At 31.7% G+C, this 22,973-nt stretch overlaps 7 protein-coding genes across 7 annotated transcripts in view; 3 read left to right on the top strand and 4 right to left on the bottom strand.

Moving 5' to 3' along the window:
* LOC134832646 (LIM and SH3 domain protein Lasp) overlaps nucleotides 1–22,973 on the top strand; it is a 214,399-nt gene that overhangs the window by 68,982 nt on the left and 122,444 nt on the right. The gene's annotated exons all lie outside the window — the stretch shown is intronic.
* LOC134829682 (RNA-binding protein NOB1) lies at nucleotides 2,361–4,666 on the bottom strand. Its single transcript, XM_063842895.1, has 4 exons — nucleotides 4,546–4,666; nucleotides 3,643–4,486; nucleotides 3,382–3,528; nucleotides 2,361–2,812 (listed from the first exon to the last, which is right to left on the bottom strand). The coding sequence occupies exons 2-4, from the start codon at nucleotides 4,441–4,443 to the stop codon at nucleotides 2,504–2,506; spliced, it is 1,257 nt and encodes a 418-aa protein (XP_063698965.1). The 5' UTR covers nucleotides 4,444–4,486; nucleotides 4,546–4,666; the 3' UTR covers nucleotides 2,361–2,503.
* On the top strand, nucleotides 4,720–5,938 carry LOC134829239 (eukaryotic translation initiation factor 3 subunit G). Its single transcript, XM_063842240.1, has 3 exons — nucleotides 4,720–4,847; nucleotides 4,981–5,221; nucleotides 5,283–5,938. The coding sequence occupies exons 2-3, from the start codon at nucleotides 4,985–4,987 to the stop codon at nucleotides 5,856–5,858; spliced, it is 813 nt and encodes a 270-aa protein (XP_063698310.1). The 5' UTR covers nucleotides 4,720–4,847; nucleotides 4,981–4,984; the 3' UTR covers nucleotides 5,859–5,938.
* On the bottom strand, nucleotides 6,780–7,822 carry LOC134830974 (negative elongation factor E). Its single transcript, XM_063844595.1, has 2 exons — nucleotides 7,659–7,822; nucleotides 6,780–7,599 (listed from the first exon to the last, which is right to left on the bottom strand). Exons 1-2 carry the CDS (start codon nucleotides 7,737–7,739, stop codon nucleotides 6,835–6,837), a joined length of 846 nt encoding a protein of 281 aa, XP_063700665.1. The 5' UTR covers nucleotides 7,740–7,822; the 3' UTR covers nucleotides 6,780–6,834.
* On the top strand, nucleotides 11,554–21,448 carry LOC134829829 (facilitated trehalose transporter Tret1-2 homolog). Its single transcript, XM_063843104.1, has 5 exons — nucleotides 11,554–12,317; nucleotides 14,476–14,834; nucleotides 18,936–19,138; nucleotides 19,317–19,645; nucleotides 20,487–21,448. Exons 1-5 carry the CDS (start codon nucleotides 12,310–12,312, stop codon nucleotides 21,259–21,261), a joined length of 1,674 nt encoding a protein of 557 aa, XP_063699174.1. The 5' UTR covers nucleotides 11,554–12,309; the 3' UTR covers nucleotides 21,262–21,448.
* LOC134830943 (pinin) lies at nucleotides 17,297–18,703 on the bottom strand. Its single transcript, XM_063844561.1, has one exon. The coding sequence runs from the start codon at nucleotides 18,562–18,564 to the stop codon at nucleotides 17,494–17,496; it is 1,071 nt and encodes a 356-aa protein (XP_063700631.1). The 5' UTR covers nucleotides 18,565–18,703; the 3' UTR covers nucleotides 17,297–17,493.
* Nucleotides 21,375–22,447, bottom strand: LOC134829831 (uncharacterized protein C16C10.8). The gene is made up of 2 exons (XM_063843105.1): nucleotides 22,224–22,447; nucleotides 21,375–22,166 (listed from the first exon to the last, which is right to left on the bottom strand). The coding sequence occupies exons 1-2, from the start codon at nucleotides 22,344–22,346 to the stop codon at nucleotides 21,480–21,482; spliced, it is 810 nt and encodes a 269-aa protein (XP_063699175.1). The 5' UTR covers nucleotides 22,347–22,447; the 3' UTR covers nucleotides 21,375–21,479.

Genomic DNA, 22,973 nt, shown 5'->3' with positions numbered 1-22,973 from the left:
ACATCAATAAGACAGTGTTTTGAATTGTCTGAGGGAAATGTTTACTAAACATTCAAGTAGGCGCTTTCGTTATCATAAACTGTCTCTGCGTTATCTATTTTTGGAATGATTTTTGGAACGAGAGACATGTCATGTCATGCAAATGTTCCTCGACTAATGTTAATTAATTACCATAGTTGTTGTCATTTGCTGCTTCTTCTGGATAATGTTACGTTTAAATTACAACATTTGTCATTTTCAAGGAAAATTCCGCCTCCGTGTGGAAAAAAGATAAAGGAATTAACGCTCCTTAGATTTGGGTCAGTGATCGCCATCGAGTGACAGGATAACATCCTCTTCATTTTTTTTTTCCATTTAGTGCCGCGTGAATACTTGACATCATCTAAGTAAACATATGAAATCGCGTGTGGTACTAATAATGTAACTAATTGTTGTGGCGCGGAGCAAGGAGTGGCTGCTCCTCCGCTGTTTTACAATGGTTATCGCGATTCTGGGTAACTTGGTGACAATCACGCGCAAATTCGTAAGTACATTAACGTCCTTAATAAAAGTTTCGTTAATGAGGTTTTTTTTAATTCAAAAACATTTTTTGTGGTCTTTTGAAAGAATATCTAGTTTCAAGTTGAATGACCAATTTTTGGACAAAAAGCTTTTGTCCGCTAATTTATTGCTTTGATCTGGTTCTGTCAACAAACTTCCATTATAACATTTTTTTTATTTATTGATAATCGAATTCTATGAGTTTATTTTGGTTACTGCTTCAATTTTGATGACAATTGTTGAAAAAAAATCGACTGTTATGTAAATGGATGTGATTATCAACCAAATGGCTTTTAAAATTTCTGGATTATCATAATTTGGAATTAGAATAGACGTTTCATGTTTCGTTAATTGATTTATTCTAGTTTATATTAACAAATAACAGTAGTGCTCCAAATCTAAACACTCTATTTTTATGATTCATTAGAATATCAAGTTCAACAAAAGAACTTGATTGTTTATGAAGTGATTTTATTTGATAATTAAAAAAATATTTTAAACGAAACATGATTTAGAACTAAAGTGAATTTTGGTTGATTTATAGTTTTTTAGGGAAATTTAATAAAATTTTGTTTGTTTATTAGATTTTAAATTTTTAGTAGACATGGTTTGATTTCAATACAAAAATTTGAATTAGCGTTATGGAATCACATATTTTTACTTTTATGACTCATTTCAGGTTTTCGAAGTAAATTCTGTTTTTGTGATAAAAAATAAAAGTGAAGTAATTGTATGCAAATCTAATTTAGAAGTGGTGTAAGTATATAATTTAATCATTTTTTTAAATTTCTATAAGGACTGTCCATGGAATAAGGAATTTCGAATCAAATAATTTTCTTCAGATCAGAATTTTAGCGAAGTTCCTCATGAACAACCTTGTTGAGTGTAGTATTTTCATACGTACCCGAACAGAACTTATAATTCAATTGCAAAAAAGAGATCATAGACGCATAAATTGCTCAAAATTGGACAGGAGAAAAATACTTTTTTTATCATCACAAATACATATGAGACAGCTGTAATCCTATATAGAAGTATTCCACATCCATCTAGCTGAAGGAGTTCCTTAAATATGCACCGAAACATATTTCATATACAGAACGTGCGTAATTGATCCTATACCGCCTGAAATTGATATGTATTTAGCCTGTTTTAGCACCAATATTTCAGATAGGACCATCCTTACCATCTCATAATTGCAAAGTTAATGTAACATCACATCGACCTATCTCAAAAATAAAATTTTTCATCATGAATTAAACAAAGAATCAAAATAATTTAAAAGAGCTACAATGGTCTCATATATTGTTCAAAAATTTTACGAAAGAAGTTTTAACTTTTATCGTAAAAATTGTCAAATTTGTACATTCCGATAAATTTTTTCAGTATCTTTATTATTTTGAAGTGAAATTTAGCATTTTTAGTTTTTATGAGACTTTTTGAACAAATAATTGAAACGCTCTGTACCATGTGCAACGCCCTGTATAAAAAAAAAATCACAAACAAAACGATCAATTTCACCCTCTAGAATTACATTTGTAACCAAAATTGACTTCCATTCAGTAGTAAGTTGTAACTTTCACCTCAAAAACCACCATTTGTGACAATTTTCCGTACAATTCTCGTACTCTTGCAAATTAATAAGATTAAAAATGCAGCACAGAATAATGTCAGTTCAATTGAAATTTGTGTCATTCGTATCGTGTTTCATTCCAAATAAATAGAATCAAATAGAATATTGATTGCAAAAAACAACCAACGGAAGTACTTTAGTAGCAAACGCAAAGTAAAGTAATGGAATTTGTGGTTCTCGTCTTCTCTTCTCTTCTCTCTCTGCGACTGCCTATCTATGACACATTCTTACGAACGAGACGGATTAAAAATTTAAACTTCTTTTCTTTATTCATATCATATTCAACTGTTTGCAATTTGTTTTTATTTTTTTAAATAATCAATTCAATGTTCATTTCTTTTTATATCCACGTCGATGATTATCGTAGTCGTAATTTTTCATCCACTGCTTGATGTTGTTCGTGTTTCGGAGCATGGCGGAACGCGAATCTGTGTCTCGCAGCACGAAGGGCGAGTAACCGGCAATGTAGTCGTCATCTAAGGCATTTGTCTTCATGAGTGCCTTTTTGGACAATCGTTGTTGAGGTAACGGTTGATCTTCGAAGAGAATTGGATTGCATGCGTGTTTGCCTCCTTTTGGCGGCGGGATGGTTTGATTCTTGAATTTTGCTGTGAGGGGTTTGCGGGTGTTGATGTGAATCTAAAAAGCAAGAAAAAAAATTGTATATGGATTTTTGGCAAGTTTTAATGAAAAATTTAAAATAATATAGTCCGACGTTTCATTTTAGAGTAAAAAAAAAAATTTTTTAAGCAAAAAATGTTCATGAAATTTTCAAACTTTGAGCAAAAATATCGATTTCAAATAGAATTTCAGCTTTTTTAACTAAATTTTTCAAAGGTGAATTTTAAAATTGTGATTTTCTTAAATTTTTTAAAGTTCTTAAGAAGAATTTCTTAAAGGAAAATAAATTATTAAAAATATTTTATTTTTTTTTTTACTTTTTCAATTATTAATTTAATTTTTTTTTAATAATCTCATTGATAAAAAATTTTTTCGATTAATTTTTTCACTCAAAATTTGTTAAATTAACATGAAAAGGGAAAAAAAATTTTTTTGAAGGAAATTTTAAAATAATTTTCAATTTAATAATTTTTTGTTAACATTTCTGCTTAAAAAATGTTTAAAAGCCTCTTAAATTTAATTTTCAACTTAATTTTTCAATTTTGGACATCAAAGTTGAGTTAAAATGCAAGAAAATTAAATCTTACCACTTGTTTGCCATTGGCATCTATGCTCACTGACACCCGTTTCAGCGTTTTATTGCCGCAACGACGACAAAAGATCTTTGTGACATCCGAAGTTGTGGTGAAACAAGTGTAACATCTCAAAATAAACGTTCTTGTGTGTTTGATCACCTAAGAAAAAATGATAAAATTCGATAAATTTTTATCCTTTGGTTTATTGCAAGTAAATTTTTGTAACAAATTTCCGTAAAAACGGGTAAAAATCTACAAAAAATGAGTATTTACCCGTCCATCGAGTGCCGCAACTTTCAATCCAATCTGTTTGAGGACATTTTGCATCGCAAAATCTGAAGTCATGCAAGCGACATTTGGAACTGCTTCACTGTAAGTCTGTGGCCCGAAGTTTGTCTTCAACGAACGAATGTTTGACGGTGTGATCCAACCTTCTTCGTCGTCATCTTCTTCTTCTTCCTCTTCATTTTCTTCCTCTTCTACATCATCTTCGACTCCCTCATCCTCATTTTCTTCCTTTTCCTCCTCGACTTTCACCAAAAGTGACTCCTCATTCCCTTCTGGCTCGCACGAAAGTTGCGCAATTCGCTCCGCAAGCTCCTCTTCCGTCATTTCCTTCTCCGGCTCGTCACTTTTCTCGCCCTCGTTGCCATCATCTTTCGCCACGTAAAAGCCTGGCAGCGTAAATTTGCTTTCGTAACCTTCGGGATTCGGTTTCGAGCTGGAAAAAACTGTTTTTGCCATAATTGGTTCCGTTCGCAGGTGATCCGTGCCATTTTCCTGCTTCTCCAGTTCGTAGGTCAAGGCCATGACGGTTAAATCCGTGAGTGAAAGTGTCGCATAGTCACCAGTTTTCTTCGCGAATTCCTGAACAAATTTCAAATTTTCGGGAAATGGCTCGCGAACCTTTAAATTGTATGGAAGAACTGCCAATCGTGAGAGTTGCTTGTCATTTTTGATCTCGTCCATGACGCCTTGCACGGTAAACATGTTTTCAGCGACATTCTGGAGTTGCTCGTTCTTGATGAAGGCAGAGGTGTCCACGACGAGCTGTTTTATCTTTTCAGCAGGCATGATATGCACGCGGTTGCTTGTTTACGTCGAATTTTTAGGGATTCTAAAAGAAAATTTTACGTAATTTTGTGATTTTTTGACAGAAATTGGGAAAAAACTTACAAATTCCTTTAATTTCAGGTGAATTTCTTCAAATATTTGATAAAAATCCGTGAAAATTGAGAAAAAAACAATCCAGCCTGAGCACAGTAGTAAATGAGTCGGCTGAAAATGATAACACAACCCAGCATACAGAAAAGAAATTCACTTTGTGGACTGGGCAAAATTATTTTGAAAGATCGTTTTGAATGTCAACTGGGACGTTTTGCCATATTTCAACGTGGCTTGAATTAAATTTCTGATTATTTCGCATTTTAAGCCACTTTTAAGAGTTTTTCCCGGAAAATATTTGGAAAATTTTAAAGGTTAGTGTCGCTAAAATTTATTTTTTGATCGAAAAACCTCTGAAACGAGCTACTTGACTCGTTTTGGGACAAACAATATTGCGGTCAATAGGCGTTCACGGTGAAAAATTAACAAATTTTTATTAATTTTCAGAAAAATGCCGGAAATCGTAAAATCTTCATGGGCTGACGAGGTTGAATTAGACTCGGGATCGCTGCCGCCACCCACGGAAGTCATCGAGAACGGCACGAAAATCGTCACGGAGTACAAATTCAACAAAGACGACAAGAAAGTGAAGGTAGTTCGCACGTACAGAATCACGAAGCAAGTTGTCTCGAAGAGTATTGCACAACGAAAGACCTGGAAAAAATTCGGGGACTCACAAAATGACAAAGTAAGTCCTTAAAATTAAATTTTTTATCAATTTTTGTTAAAAATTAACAATTTTTTTGTAGCCTGGCCCAAATCCGCACACAACAATGGTATCGGAAGACATTTACATGCAGTTCATCAGTAGCAAGGAGGAGGAGAAAGCTGTCGAAGTCGATCCAGCCAAGAGTATGGCCAAGTGTCGTATTTGCAACGGGGATCATTGGTCCGTCAATTGCCCGTTCAAGGGAACGCAGTACGAAAAGTTGTCGGAACCCTCGAAACCGGCTTCCAGTTCGGCGATGGAGAGCAGCAGCGGTGGCACAAAGAGCGGCAAATACGTGCCGCCATTCATGAAGGACCAAAAGGTCGGCATGGGCGGCATGGGAATGCGCAACAAGGACGACACCACGGCAATTCGCATCTCAAACTTGTCCGAATCCATGGTCGAGAGCGACTTGGAGGAGTTGGTGAAGAAAATTGGGCCCTACAGCAAGATTTATTTGGCGCGCGACAAAAATACCGGACTTTGCAAGGGCTTTGCCTACGTGCACTTTAAGAATCGCAAGGATGCTGCGACAGCAATCGAATGTTTGAATGGGCACGGTTACGATCACTTGATTCTCAATGTGGAATGGTCCAAGCCACAAAATCCAAATTAAGGAGCGGGATTGTAGGGAAGTGTTCTAAAGTGTTTTTTCGATCAATAAATGGTAACCCAGTATATTAATGACATCCAGAATTGTTGTTTTTCGGAAGATTTTCGAAACTATTTGGCTTTCAAGGGCTTAAAATTGCATTTTTAGTCAACAAAAATGCTTCGTGAAGTAAAAATTTGGCAAAAATTTTAGATTTTTTAGAAATAAGAGATTCAATTTTGACATTTTTAAGGATTTAGAGACCGAGTTTCAATATTTTTTACATCAAGATACCAAATTTTTAAATTTTTAGGGTCAAAAAAGTGAAGTTTGGAGTATTATGAGACTAAATTTTAAAATTTTTAAAAAGAAAGAAACAAAATTTTGAAATTTTTGAAGATCAAGAGACCAAAATTAAAGATTTTAGAGGATTTCAAGTCAAATTTTAAGATTTTTGGGAATCAAGAGATCAAATTTCTAAATTTTTGTATGTCAAAGAGACCGAATTTCGAAAAATTTGAATATCAAAAGATCAAATTTCGAATTTTTGAGACTTTTGAAGATCAAAAAACAAAATTTTAAGATTTTTTAAGATCAAAAGACCAAATTTTGAAGATCTAAAGGAAATATTTTGAGTTTTTTGGGATTAAAAATGGAAATTTTGATACTTATGAGTATTTACAGACCAAATTTCTGAATTTTTTGCAGAACAAGATACCAAATTTTGAAATTTTTCAAGGTTAGGAGGCCAAATTTTGAGATCTTTTTATCTTAAAATGCAAAATTTCGAAGTTAACGAGGTCTTTTCTCCAAAATTTTTAAAAATTTTAGGAATTATCGCCCAAACTTGAATATTTTTGAAGATGAAAATGCCTAAATTTGAATTTTTTGAAGGTCAAAAGACCAAATTTCATAATTTTCAAAGATAAAAAGACCAAATTCCATCAATTTCGAGTAAATTTTATAGATTTTTCTTATATTTCTCCTTAAACCTAACCACTTAAAACATATCCAAGTCATTGTACGTCGGCAATTCTCTCCGATCTGCCTTATGATTGCCCTTTTGCGACTGATTACTTGCCAACGTCGACCAAACAGCGGACGACGAAGCGTCATTTATCGGTTCTATCTGCGGTTGACGTCGCGCCAGACTCACTTGCAACGTAATTCCCGCAATACTCTTCGTATGCATCTCCACAATTGCCGTTTCCGCCGCTTCTGGCTTGTTAAACGTGATAAATCCGCGATATTTCTCCGTTTCCATGCTAATATTCAAAATCTGGCCGAAATCGGAGAAATGTTTCCGCAAATAATCCTCGGAAATTTTATTGCCCGACACGTAAATGGTGTTTCCGGTGCGTTTGTCCTTCGTCTCTGCCTTATCGGAGACTCCACGTTCCTCCTTGTCGCGTTCACTGGCGAAATGCTGATACAAGTTTTGATACCGGGCAGCACCACTGGCTCCCTCGGTTGTGTCCATTTTCTCGGAAGCGGCTTCTTTTCGTGCCCCGTGATCCGAATCGGAAGTCGATGCGGAAAAGGGTTGATATGCCGCGACGGGACTCATGTCAGATGCAGCTTTTTTCCTTTCCTGATTTTTGGGTCGCTTGAAGGAGACTTGCTCTTGTTTTACGGGTTTTATAGCGACAGCGCCGCTTTTTAGCAGTTTTCGGGCGACTTCGCGAGCTCCTTCGGCACGTTTTATGTTCAATTTGGGCTTTTCCACTTCTTGCTTCGGGACTTTGAGGATTTGTAAAGCTTTTTTCTGGAAGAAAAGTTAAAAGTGAGAACGAATTTTGGTAAATTTTTGATTTAAATTATTACTTTTTTCTTTAATTTTTGGTATTTCGCTTGCAGCATGAGCTCTTCCTCAGTCAGGTTGTTTGGAAACGTGATATAAACCATCGTGAGGGTGTTTTTTAATGGAAAAACAAGGAAAATCGTCAGGAAAATTGCGTTTGTTTATACTCTTCTTGAATGTGGATTGGGGTTCGTTAATTTATGCGGTGAAATTTGCATTGGGCGTCGTTATTTTATCGGGTTTGAATTTAACGACCGTTGAATTTAGTCCCGTTATTCGTGAGAATTGATCACGTGGTTTATTTAATATTTTTTATAATTATTTTAATATAATTTTAAAATAAATTTTTAATTTTTTTTGCAGATTTTAATTTAAAACTTTAAAATTTTAAGAAATTATTTTTTTAAAAATTATATAATTTACCATAAAATTAGATAATTTAGACAAGTACTTTGGAATTTTTTTTAATAATTTTTTTTATAAATTTTTAATTAAATATTTTTAATTTTTTGAATTTTTTACACTTTTTAGTATCTTTTTTACATTTTTTCTTAAAAATAGTTAATAAAAAAATATATAGAAAAAACAAAAAAAAAAAAATAATAAATAAATTATGAAAACAAAACTCAAAATTGCTAGCTAATTTTTAAAGAAATTAAATTATTTTTTTTGATATAAGATTTAAAAATTTTCAAATTTTTTAGCCAGTAATTTTGAGTTTCATAATTTATTTTTTTTTTTTGTTTTTACTATAAATTTTTTTATATTAAAGATTGGCATATTTTTAAGAATTTTTACAAAAATCTTTAAATTTTTTTCTACATCTTCACTATGCTTTTTTCTCCCATATTATTTTAAATTTTATTTGAAAAAATAATGTTTAAAAACTTCAAATTATTGATTTTCTTCTTATTACATTAAGAATTATCAAAATTAATTAAATCTCGTAAAAATCGAATAATATCGATAAAACTTTGAATTTATTTTTTAAAAATATTAAAAATCAATTTTTCTATACTTTTCATTTTTTTTTAAATTATATTGTTATTTTAGTATTAATTGGATTTTTTATTTCAATAAAAATTTTAAAATTGTTTGAATTTTTAAAATGTTTTTTAAATTAAATAAAATTAAAATAAGTCACTAAATTTAATTATTTTTTTTTATAAAACTTCAAAATTATTTGAAGTTTATGAATTTTTAAAAGAGTTCCGTTTTTTTAAATAAATAAATTAAAGAAAAAAAAACTTGCCAAAATTCAAAAATTATTCTAATCACAAAGTTAGACAACCTTCTTCAAGAATCACAAAAAAATCATGCTAGCAACAAGTTCTTTACTCTTTTTCTGTATTGTTCGCTAAAATGTGTGAAAAAACTCGAGATAAATATTATTGGTTGCTAATATTGACAAATTTTATCACTAAATCATCCATCTCTTCTAATAGAGTGTGTCAACATAATTTAAATTTATTTATCGCCACATTATAAGTGGCTTCTAATAATAAATAAACAAATAGCCAATAATAATGGTATCAGGCGAAAACATGATCTGACGTAGTTCGCAAGTCGAGTTTTTTATGCAAATAAATTTTTCTGCATATTTGATGAGTTCTTTGGCGTGAAGTTTATGATTGCCTTCAGATTGTTTTGTTTCTGGAAAAGAATAATTTTTTTGTAAACAATAAAGAAAAAATGAATTTATTGTCGCACTTTCATTAAAACCAATTAAAAATCATCAAAACAATGACAACAAGTTGATTAGTCATACGACCGAAGCGCTTCCAATCGTCACATGGTCTCCCAATTTCAATAAGTTAAAATAAATAAACGACGATTGATCGTGATAAGAGAGACATCGTCGTACGGGCAGTGCAGCAAGTGCTGGAAAACAATCGTCGTGTTTGTTTGTTACTTTATTCATTGTGTAGTATTGGAAATTTTCCCTATCACGTGAACGACAAATGATCCGGCGCTTAATTTGTCAACGAAGCACATGTCAATGTAGCGCGCTCAGGAAATAGTCGTTTTATTCATTGACAAATGTTCCTTCGGATGCGCGCGGAACGACGTCGTCGACAGTGCGGAACAGTGGTAGCCAAATTATTACACGCATCGCAAGGACATAACCTACATGAAGTCGCACATTTCCAGCTTGAAGAGTGTGAAAACGATTCTTGAACTAATAATAACAGCAACAACAACAACAACAACTCGTATCGCATCGATTCGGACGACGATAAATACTCAATCAATTGTTTTGTAATTGATTTGAGTGTATCATATATGAAGTCAATAAAATGAAGACGTTTTGTCGTGCACGTTGTGTGGAAGTGTCGATAGTGATAAAATATTAGTCGTTTAGTTGTAATGAGAATGCGTTGCAAGGAGATCAGGGATGTGAAATTTTTTTCTATTGAGGTAATTTTTTTTTTATTTTATTTTTTTTTACTTTTTTTAATATTTAAAATCAATTTTAATTTTTCCTTCTTTTTTATTAGATCTTTAGGCTTTTTATAATTTTTTTTCTTTTAAATATATTTTTTTTTTAAATTTCAGCTCAAATTGTAAAAGTCAAATACCAAAAAATAATTTTAAGCTTAAAGAAAAAATTTCAGTGCTAAAAAATGTTATCATTCGGACATCGACGAACGACAATATCGCATTTAGTTTATGAAACTTATCGATTTCTTTAATAAGAAATTTATTGTAGCTTATTATTTCAATATTAGCTTAACTGAATTGATTAACATGTACTTTTTAAATGATATCATGAAGATACCGACAATCTCCAATTCATAGAAGACTTAGATGTCAAAAAAGCAAACGTATCAATGATTAATGCCGGAACATTGCTAAAGAAATGGAAGTAGATAAAGCCATGATGGATAAAGAAAAAACTGGCCGTAGATAAAAGAACTTTATATACCCTTGGTAAAGTAAGCGAAAACAACAAAACCACACAAAAGCTTTCAATCTCATTTACAAACAATATCCTTACCAGCCAATGCAAAATTAACATCAGACTCCAAGCTAAAGGAATTTCATCGTTGTTTGTCGCAAAATGAAGTAAAGTAAAACTTGAAAAAATTGTGGGACAAACTATCTTCTGCTAAAGAACTTTTTACTCGGTTCATGGTCTAATAAAAAAAGGAGACTCATCTTAGAGAAAGTTTTTATTCTCTTTTAATTTTCTATGGCTCTACTGCCAAAGATATTTCCCGTACGACCTCTCTGGCATATTAAAGAATTGCAGGAAAAAATTAAGAAAAAATACTGTCATGAATTAAATAAGTAGCTAAAGAGTTTTACAATATTTTAAATGGCAAAGAATTAGAAAATTCAGTTAATAACATTAATGGTTAATCACAAAAAATTATTTGTTCGAAGGTACGGACAGACAAATTGTTAACATAAATAGCGAAAAAAATTAGAACTGCACTAAACACTTTTTAGGAACCAATTTTTTTTTTATTTAAAAAAACTCAAGGCTTTTATTTTAAAATAAATCTTTAGAAAACAATAAAAAAATCAAAATTAAAACTAAAACAAACAACTGAATGAAAACTGTAAAAAATTAAATTTAATCAGCTACGTTTTTTTTAAATTAAGAAAAATTGAAAATTATACTTCCTCAAAACCCTTATAATAAAAAAGCCTTCTAATACTGCACCACTGTCCCGCCACACGCAGAAAATTTCTTCTATATTCCGTCACATTACTTGCTCACTTCACTTTATTTACAAGCATGCACCGTCTCAACTTCATACACAAACTGACGACCGACGAGAGAATCTCTATATTTTTGTTTTTGTTGTTTTTCATTACACATGGACTCGCTTCAGTCATTCATGTGCTGATACGACGACTACTCTCGTAGTATTTTATAATAAAATATTTTGTTGGTCTGCACCGTGATGCCATACAGAAAAATGTATTTAAAATAAAAAAAAAATATTATTTGAACACACATATTAATCCGAATTTAAATCGGTAACACAGTCGAAAAATGTATCAGTTGTTCGATCGCCGGCCTATCGATTAAACGTCAACTAGCAGCTACTTGAAGCTGATTTTTTAAAATAATTTCTGAAATTGACTGATGATTGATTGTGATAAAAAAAAATATATTAAAAAATCAAGAAAAAATTTTAAAAGAAAATTAAGGAAGTGATAAAAAATAAATAAAAATAATTTCACAATTTGCAATAAAAATTGCAAACCAGAAGTAACAAAAAACAAGAATCTACTCACAATTATTGCCTTTGTCTCATCGCATCAACGATAAATTATTACCTTTGCTTGCTGAAACAAAGCAGAACGTTTTATTGTGTAATTATTGAGGAAAAAAAGAGTAAAAGATTTTAGCGCGTCAATGTAGTCGAGAAGAAGACTTTCCTATACAGATGTTCAAATAAAAGACTTTGACACAAAAAATTTCCTGGAATGCTCAGAAAAAAAATTTCACCTTGAAAAAAAACTGAAAGAAACATAGAATGTGACAAAAAAACTAAAGAAAAAATTACGAAGAAGAGAAAAAAATACAGAAAAAATTCAAGAAATGGTCAATGTTCTTTAAAAGACCAAAAAACAAAAAAAAAATTAAATGTTCCACAAAAATTACTTTTTTTTAAGTCATAAAAAATTATAAAAAAAACACACAAAAATCTACAAAAAATGGCAAGGTGAGTTCAGTTTGCAACCGAAAAATAATAAACATTAAAAAAAATTAATAAATATAAAACGCAAATTTTATAATCTGTCTATCTACGAATAAAAAAAAGTCCAGATACGAGGTTTTTGCTTGAAAAAAGCTGGCATTCGATAAATAAGGAAAACAACAAATGATAAGAGACTCGTATCAAAAGTGTCCCATATATGTATAAAAATTTAAAGACAAAAAAGTGACCAACTGAGACAAAAAAAAAATATTTTAAAATTCTATCTAACTAATTATTATTTAATTTTTGTCTGGTTCCTCGTGTCATCTTAAAAAAAAATAAATAAATAAAAATAAACGAATGAATAAAAAAATACTTCTATAAAAAATTCCTTATCAGTCATTCATTGAAGTCATTTATTTACTACGAAAAAATTAAAACAATGTGTTGATGTAAAAAAAAAATCTTTGAAACGATAAAGAAAATTTGTAATTTTTTTTTGGGACATCCTACATAACAGAAGGTTGACTCTGATGTAATAAAGATGAGTTATTAACCGAAAAACTTATTAGAGAGGAATTTTTTTGATTAATTTGATAATGAACAAGTTTTAAAATAAATATTGTCATATCAATAAGATGTCGATTCTGGAGCACGTGACTGAGTAATCATGGTCTAGTTCGGTACGACGACGAGGGGTGACACGAAAAACCGATAAGAAAGTACAAAAGAATCGCGAATATTTTTAAATTTATTTTTTTTATGACACAAAATAAAATTTGTATTGATGAGGTATTTTTTTGGATGGAATTGTATTTTTTTGTTAGCTTAAACTGGATTTTTTTATGAAGTGGAATGACATGTGAGTAAGAGAAACAGAGATTTGACGTCATTTGGTGGCACGAGGAGAGTTGCTAAGGATGATTAAGATCGTTTTGTCATAAAAGGTTTAAAATGAGGTTAATGTGAGAATATTTTTTTTTTTGAATTTAAGAATTTTTTTACGTGACTTGTGATACTAACAGCTGTGCAAAAAAAAAAATATGAAAAAAAATTTTTTGAAGGTCGTTGAAGTATTAAATAATAAAGTAGAGAAATTTTGACAAAAAAACACGACTTAAAAGTAATAGTTACTTAATATGTTTTTTTTAATAAAATATTGCTCTGAATTTTTTAAAAATTTAAATTTACGTTAAAATTATTTTTTTTAATAAAAAAAAATTAGAAAAAAATAATTAAAAAAAATTTCTTCTTTTTTAATTAAATAATTAAAAATAAATTTATTAATATTTATTATTTATTTTATTTTTATTTAAAATTATTTAATTTAATTTAAAATTAATTTAATTATAATTTGAAGAAATTATTTTTTTAAATTTAAATCTCATTATTTTTAAATAATTTACTTAATTTAAATAAAATAATTACTTTTAAAATTAAATAAAATTTATTTCTTTTGTATTTTCTGATATAAATTTACAGAATTAATTAAATAAATTAAATTTCATTTTATTTTTTTTTATTTATTTAAAAAAATAATTTAAACTTGTCAAAATTAATTAATGGAATTTCCCGCTCAAAAACATCAAAGAATGTCTCTTGAAGAACTTTCAAAGACAAATGTAGATCATTGAAAGTGACTTAAGAAGCACCAAAGTGCTATAAATTCCAATTGATGTCATCAATCATCAATCAAAGTTGATTAAAAACTCTAAAAGGTTCGACAGAAACCATTAAATTAATTTTTATAGCTCATCGAAGTCGTCCAATATTTTCTAGAAATTAATCGAGTCGTTAAAAAATCGACATTTTATCACTTTCGTAATACTAAGAAATTGTAAAAGCTGGTTTTCACGTCAATTTTTTTTAATTTGAGACGCATTTAAGTCAAAAATGTTATTCTTGGTTCATTAAAATGTCAAAAAATGTAAAAATTTCTCATTTAAAAAAATTTTTAAGAGTAAAAATGTTCTTTAAATGTCCTTCAAAATGCATCCTTGACACAAATTCTACTCACTTAGAACTTTCAAAGGTCATTAAATTCCACAATTAATCGTCTGTTGTTGCAACAAACAATTTTCCCCTCCGCACTTGAGTCACAAGTAGCGATATCCGAAGCACGATAACGACAGAAATCCTCATTGAAGCATTGACTCATCGAAAAATTTATTTTTGCTTACAGACAAGATTCTGCGGTTCTCGTCAGCAACGGCAACTCGACAACGCCAAAAATTGTACCTGCGTCCAATCCCAGCAACAACAACAACAGCAATCCCTACAACAATGCCACAACGACCCCGACATCGCAGCCGCCGCCAAAAAAAACTGTCGTCACGGTGGAATCGCAAATGACGCGCAGCGAAAAAGAGGAACGTGGCAAGGCATTTCGGCAAGTGGTTGTCGCTTTCATTGCCAACATCGCAACAATCAATACGGGACTGATATTTGGGTTTAGTGCCGTGGCAATTCCACAGTTGGAGGCAAGTGATGCCGTGATAAATGACGGCGGGCCAATTGATGAGTATCAGGCGTCGTGGGTCGGTAAGTAACGTTTTTTCTTGAAAATTTACAAAAATATGCGAAATTTTGAATTTTTAAGCAAAAAGTAGGAAAAATTTATATATAAAAAATTTTAATTTATAAAATTTCATATAAAGTTTGTTCAAGTTGGGCTTAAATTAAGATTTTTTAAATTTCTTAAAAAACTTGCTTTTTAAACAAATTTTAAATTTTTAAAAATTTTTTTGAGAAAAAAAATTATAGGTAAATTTTAAAAATAAAAATTTTCTTGTAATTTCTTGGGAAAATTTTTTTTTTCTATCTCAACTTCCTTCATCACGTGATTTTTTTACGGAAACGTGTCACATCGTCGCTAGAAAAGGCAATTAAACTGCAAGGCAATCGAGTGATGCGCGCGTTATTTGCATATGTGACAAAAAAATTGCTGTAAATAGTAATTTATTGCCTCAAAAAGGGAACAATCAAGCAAAAATCGCTTCGATAACGATAACAAACACTCATAAAATGCGATGTTAATCTATGAGACGACACGTAATTAACGACGACGACAAAAAAAGAAAGGTCCAAAGATTAACATAAATTAATAAATTAAGAGAAAAAAAAAATCTGTTGCACGATCGCGACACGTGAGAAATCTCAAGATTTGTTTGGGAAGCATGCCAAACTTTGTCACTGACCTCTTCGATGCCAACAACAACAGCAACGAGAGATTTTCTCGTGTGCAAGCCGACTATTTTTAGCTCTCGGCGGCGTAAAAAGTGCAGACAAAGTGTGATACGGAACAAGCGAGCGGCTTGTAAACATTTTCTCTGTTTACCTAACGAAGGACGCGTTTTGTTTACGCGAAAATGTTTTGAACGGAAAAATTATTGGTATTGTATCGATAAACATGTTTTTCTCGTCTGCTAAGAAATTATTGACTGATTTGCCAAATACTTGCAAATACAAAATTAGAAGTAAAAGGTAATTCACAGACAATGAATTCATTGACTGTTGATGGGTGCGAATGATTTTTTGGCAAATGAGGGTAGAAACAGGTGATTTTTTCGTGAATTGTTACAGATTTTTGTCGCTGACATAATTTTGTTGCGATTTTTTGGCACAAATTTGGGTTTTTAGATTAGTTTTTGAATAAAAAGTAATTTTATGAGGAAATTTATTGTTTCTAAGGCTTAAAAGCTAATGACTTTTTTTTAAAAAACTTTGTTTTAGTTTAGATTTTTTTCTGTAAAATTTCTATAAAATTTGAAAATTTATGAGATATGAACAAAAAATCATCAAACATTGCTTGTATCAGTTCAAGATAAAAATTGTGTTAATCGGTCAATAAATGAATCAAAATTGAGCGGCCTACTGATAAAAAAATCTCTTGAGACTGTCGATTAAATTATTTTTCTCTGATTATAAGGACAAATTAATTGAAATTAATTTTTATAAAAAAATAAAATTAAAAAAAAATGAAATAATTAAAATTAAATTAAAATCTGTAATTTTTTACAAAAAAATTAAACAAAAATAAAAATTCAGAATTTTTAAATTTAATTTCGGACTTTTTTCTAAGAAGCATTTTTTTTTTTGAAGATAAGACTGTCAAAAATTATGTTTAAAATTTTTTTTTAAATTTCAAATATTTTGTTGAAAAAAATATTGAAAAATAGTTTATAAAAATTAAATTTTACGAAAAAAAAAATAAAAAAAATTTAATGAAATTGCTCATTTTGATAAATTTTTCTGATTTTGTCCATTAATTTTTATTCCAGTATTTTTTAGAAATAATATAAATTTTTAAAAATAAAAATTGAATATTAAAACCAGAAAAACTTTGTTTTTTATAAATTTTTTTGCTTTTTTTGAAAAATAAAATTAATGAAAATATTTTTACATGACAAAGTATAAAAAAATAATTTTTGAAAATAAATCTTTAATCAAAAATGCTAAAAAATTGTTAATTTTTATGAAATTTCCTCAATAAACTGATATTTTGAGATACTTTTCAAAATAAAAATGCATCAAAATTATAATAAATTTAAAGAAATAGAATTTAAAAAAAGAAAAATGTTCTTTTAACTTTTTGATAAAAAAAAAATAATTAAAAATTTTTTCAAGGGACAAAACTTTAAAAAATTATTTTTGAAAATTTAATTTTTGTAAGAATTTAAAAAATTTTTGATAATTTTTTTTTATAAGTACACTAAAAATTGCTAAAAATTTCTATTCTTAATGAAAGTTTTCATTTAAAAAATTATTTTATAAAATATTAAATTTTGGAACGACTTTTTTTAAGAGTTTTTTTAAAGACATTTTTCAGTGCATTTGGGTATATTCAAGTACCTCTTTGACATATCCGATCTCACGGGTGATGTATTACCCAAGAGTTCAAAAAAAAATCTACAAATAACCTTGATCCAATATCACCTTCAATTAAAATCACTCTCAATCGTCTTCATTTAATTGCAGCAGCATGGAACAATCTCCGATAAAGTCAATGTCATTTTCTTACATTTTATTTTTATTTAATTTTTTGACTGTTGGATCGTCTCTCGTTGTCGATCCATCTTCTTAAATCTATTCCAAAAAACGGTCTATTTTATAAATTGTTTTATATAAATTAAAGTCATACTGGATACTGGCTTCCAGTAACGCATTGGTGGCTCCTTAGCGGCATCGTCGTCGTCAAAAGTCAGTCAGTGTGTTCGTCGGTGCGTTCCTTCTTGATGACAATCTGTTCTTGCTGCTCTTTTGGTGCGGGATTGTCTTGCTGTTGTGGCTCCTCACCGTCGTAGTCGACTTCGAAGGCGACACTGGAGTTGTTGTGATCGACAAAACTGACTTCCGTTTCGTATTCGTCGAACTCGTGATCGTCATTTTCCGCGTGATCCTTGTCCCCATCGTTGCCATTCTTTTCGAGAACTTTAATATCGGCTGCGAATCGCTGTTCAATCGCTGCAATTTCCTCCTCCACTTGTTTCCGCTTCTTTTCGATCATGCGATCGATGTCTTCCTTCGAGCGTTTCAGACGTTCCTGACTCTTTTTGTCCAAAACTTTCGGCAAGTAATACAAATGTTGCTTCGCTTTGGTGCGAATGAAATTTCCCAAGGGTCTCTTGGTTGCCTCCCACGCCGCCAGGTCCTTCATTTTGAGCATTTTTATCTCCATCGCCCGGATTTCGAGTTGTTTCCGTTTCCGGTCACTGAAGAGACTTTGCTTTTCCTTGCGCAGCACTTCGCGTTCCTTTTTCTGCTGTTCCTCGAGCTTTTTCTCAATTTGTGCCTTTTTTTCTTCCTTGCCCTTCAAACGGGACTCTTCCTGGCAGAATTTCTGCAACGTGCCGAGCAACGACCCAAATATCCGTCGATGGCGAGCCTTGGTTTGCTCATCACCGCCCTGCGCTGCAACAATATCATCACGTGTCGGCTGCTCCTTGATGACCCGAGAACTGACACGTGGCTTAATTTCGTCTTCATCGTCGTTGTAACGACTTCGCTTCGCAGCTGGCGGATCACTAAGACGACTAAAAGCAGATTTTTTGTTTTGTTGCGGGCCACCGGATGCGGCATCGGCAAATCGACGCCCGCCGGCTTCGTTAAATTGCCCAAAAGCGCGTCGGCGATCGTTGCGTTGCTGTTCGTCGTCAAGGGGACGCCCAACAATGCGACGAATTTCGGAATTGAGACCTTTCAAGTTGCTCTTCGCCTTTTCCAATTGCTGCTCGAGACTCGAGATTTCCATGGGATTCACGAGAGTGCTCATTTTTCGCGGGATTTTTGTGTGATTTTACGTGCGGCAGCGACAATTGACACTCATTGAGGGTTTTCCGGGCTTTTCGACGGGATTTTACACGTTTTTTTACACGAAAATTGATGAAACTTTTTTTCCGATTGTTTATTCGGACACGATTAAAAACAAACCACAACTCGAAAGTTGCTCGTGGTTCACAATCGACGGAAAAGGAAATTTAAATTTGTTTCTAGAAAAAAATCGTTAAGTTTTGAGGCAATAAATCACACTTGACACTTCCGTAAAAAAAACAATTTCAAGTGTTTGTCGACAATTAAGCGATAAATTCCGTTTAAGGAAGATAAAATTGTTGCTAATTGACATTTTTTTCTATTTATTTCCAGCTTCTCTGTCATCGGCAAGTACGCCAATCGGATGCATCATGTCTGGATATGTGATGGATCGCTTTGGCAGGAAGAAAACTCTGCTGGCAACGGAAATTCCCTTGATTATTGGATGGTTGCTGATTGCTTTTGCACCGAATGTGTTGTGTATCTACGCCGGGAGGATTCTTTGTGGCTTCGGGAGTGGCATGGTTGGTGCTCCGGTAAGAAAAAAATTAAATTTTAGAAAAATTATCAGAAAAAAATTAAAATATTTAAGAAAAATTTTAAATTTTTGAAAAATTTTGAGGAAAATCTTAAATTTTTTAAGTAAAGAATTTAAGTTTTTCATAAATTTTTAAAAATAAATTAAATTTTTAACAAAAAAACTTTTAATTTCAGGTCCGCGTTTACACATCAGAAGTTACCCAACCGCATCTTCGTGGAATGTTAACGGCTCTCGGGAATGTTGGCATCAGCGTTGGAGTTTTGTTCCAATATACCCTCGGAGCTTTCATAAATTGGAATATTTTGGCGATTATTTCTGCTTTGGTGCCCATTTTGGCCTTTACTTTGATGCTGAATATGCCAGAAACGCCGAATTATTTGGTGACACACTCGAAACGGGATCAAGCTTTGAAGAGTTTGGCCAAGTTACGAGGTTCCAACTACAATTTGGGACGAGAAATTGATCAGTTGCAAGCTTTTGCTGACAAATCAAAGACGAAAGAGTATGTTTTTATAAATTTTTCAATTTTTTTTTTTTACTTATTTTAAATTTTTTATCCCTTTAATATTTTTTCGAATAAATTTTTATATTTTTTTCAAATAAAATGATTGAATTTTTGGCCATTTTTTTTTTGTTTTTTTTTTTTATTTTTATTAAAATTTGTTTGACTTTAATTAATTTTTAGAAAATTTTAATTTTAAAGTTTAACCCAAGTGAATAATTTTTGAATTAATCTGTAGTAAAAATCACATCAAGTGAAGTTCAAATCTGACTTTAAAGGCTTTAAAGTTTAAAGTTTATGTTGAAAGATTGGTCAAAAATTTATATTTCTTTGGTTTTTTAAGAAAAATAATTTTTTAATTTGAAAAATAATTACGCCTTCAGAGTTATTTCAATCGAAAAAAATTTAATTTTCAATTAAAAAAAATTATTAAAAAAAATAATTTAAATTTTTTTTTAAATGCGGTCAAAAATTTATTGACTTTTGACTCATTTTTATATTTTTTCAATAAAAAAAATTCTTTAAATTTTGTTTTATAAATGTCAAAAATTTTAGTAAAAAATAATTTCAGAAAAAATATATTAAAAATTCTTAAAAATGTATTCAATTATTTTTGAAAAAAAAGGAGAAAAAATTTTAAATTATTTAAAAATTAATAAATTTAATCTTAATTTCATCACAAAATTTAATTCAAAAATTATTTTTTTTTTAAATTTTTTGAAAAAGCCACAATTTTAATGAATTTTTGAAATATTTTTTTAATTAAAGAGACAAAATTTTTAAAATAAATTAAAAAATTGAATAAAAAATTCAATAATTTTTTTCTATTTTTTTTTTGCAGAAAAGAAACCGGTAGAGATCTGATCCGCGCCCTCCTCAGCCCATCCGCCTTAAAACCCTTCGGCATCTTGTTCATCTATTTCATGTCGTACCAATTCAGTGGCGTGAACACTCTCACCTTCTACGCCGTCGAAATTTTCCGTGACTCGGGCACGACATGGGACAAAAATACCGCAACGCTCGTGCTTGGCTTCGTTCGCCTATTTTTCACCATCGTGGCATGTGTTGCCCTCCGACGATGCGGCAGACGACCTTTGTCCTTCATCTCGTTCATCGGATGCGGCGTGACGATGGTCGCTTTGGGTATTTACATGCGCGAAAAACTCGCCTGGGACTCTGTTGGCTTGGCACCCTTCAACACGTGGATTCCCGTGACCTGCATTTTCGTCTTCCAGGCATGCTGTGCCTTGGGTTTCCTCGTGGTGCCCTGGGTAATGATTGGCGAGTTGTATCCGATGAAGGTGCGCGGCATCTATGGCGGACTTACGACATGCTCCGCGCACTTGTGCGTCTTTATTGTGGTGAAAACGTATCCATTCCTGTCGCATGTCATCGAAAAACACGGTTGCTTCATCATGTATGGCAGCATTTCGCTCGTGGCGACATTCTTTATTTACTTTACGCTGCCCGAAACGAAGGGAAAGACGTTGCAAGACATCGAGGACTACTTTTCGGGTCGCATCTCCAAGCAGAGTTTCAACCAGAAAAAACCCGCTGGCGGTATTTCGACGCTGCAAGAGAAACCGATTGTGGAAAAAGACAAATTGCTGCCTTAAAGACGCCTTTTTTAGGTTTTAACGAAAAAAAAATTGACTGACGCCACTTCTTCCTTCTAAAAAGAGACAATTTTAAAAATATTCTAAGTATTAGAACATCTCAGAAACATATCGTTCGCTTGTTTCTTGTCAATTTCTAGAATTAGAAAAAATATTATTAGAGAAAAAAATAAATTTAAAGGAAATACGTTAACAGTATTCATTAAATTTACTGAATTTTATTCAATTAATTGGACTGTGTCCTCTTTAATCAAGAGTCCCAACTTTCGTAACTTTTTGTTGAACTTTTTCTCGATTTTATCACTGATTTCGTCGGTGCCCGTGCACGTCTTGTACTTGCGAAATACTTTTTTCTTCAGTTTACTCAGCTTCAACTGATTATTTTTCGACAGTAGAATGTCCTTGATGGTTTTTGCCCAGTCAAATTTCTCGGTATTTGTCTCTGTTTCCTCAATTTTCGCTTTTTTTGTTCCATTTTCGGGCTTTTCTTCCTCTTCTTCGTCCAATTTTCGTTTATTTGTCCCGTTTGACGTTCCATTTTGCGAATTTTCCGTCTTCGGAGCTGCTTGAGGTGCTGGTTGCGGTTTATTTTTCTTCATTTCCTCCTCCAATAAATTCCAGGCAGCTTCAATGTCGTCCATTTTCATGTAGCGGAAGGAATTTTGCAGGAATCTCAGGAAGCTGGCTTTTTTCCGGGGGATGTTGTCGTGCTGCGAGATGGTTGTGAGAATTTTACTCACACTTTGTGAGATGTTTTTTTGTTGTTGCTGGATCGTGCGGACCATTTCGACCCAAGCTTCTTGTTTTTTGGCTCCTTTGTTGGAATTTGCTGGCGCCACGTACCCCTTGGCGGAGTATTTTTCCATTTCCGTGATGCATTTTATGTGGGTGTCGTATTCCTGGCCCTGGAAAATGATGAAAAATGAGAGAAATTTGGTTGAATTTGATGAAAAAATGCTTACTTTGAAGTCCTTTTGGCAATCCATGCATGAGACGAAGATATTGCGACTGCATCTGAAACTGTGTTTCTCGACAGCTTGCTTTTTGAGGGACTCCCCGCAATGGTTACAGGCGAAAACGACCATTTTTTAGTGAATTGAGGGGCAGAAATTAATTAAATTGATTAAAATTAACTTAAATTCGATGATTTTTGGGAGACCGACGTCAAGAACATGCGGATTTGTTTATGGCGTTGTCCATTAATGGCGTCGGCAGTTTAGGGGGGTGGGGTTCATCAAATTTACGACAGATTCCGACGAGGGGGAGGGGGGTAAATTTCAATGTACGACGTCGTACGAATATGCCATATTCACGATTTGAAAACTTTTTGTTTTAAATTAATCAAAATAATTTAACAAAGTATTAAATACTTTGTAAGCTTTTTTTCAAACTTTTATTAAATTGATTTTTTTTTTCAAAATTTTTCACGAATTTCTATTGAAATTCGAATTGATATGAAAAATTTCCTTTTCAGTGAGGGAAACGGAATATTTGGAACAATTTTTAAATGAAATAAAGGAAATTTAATAAAAAAAAATCATTGAAAATTTAAAAAAATTAATTTATTATTTATTGCTCTAAAGCTCATTTTTTTCGCGATCTGTCGAATTTGAACTTCATTGAATGTTTTGTTCGCTCTTAGCAGCTGTATTTGCAACCATCGACCAAACGACAAACACGATCATTTAATTTTCCAATTGGAAGGACCTCAG

This window comes from Culicoides brevitarsis, chromosome 2 (genome assembly GCF_036172545.1).
Source record: "Culicoides brevitarsis isolate CSIRO-B50_1 chromosome 2, AGI_CSIRO_Cbre_v1, whole genome shotgun sequence".
NCBI classification, from domain to species: Eukaryota; Metazoa; Arthropoda; class Insecta; order Diptera; family Ceratopogonidae; genus Culicoides; species Culicoides brevitarsis.
The sequence above is the reverse complement of the archived record's forward strand: the minus strand, read 5'-3'. Positions and strand labels throughout refer to the sequence as shown.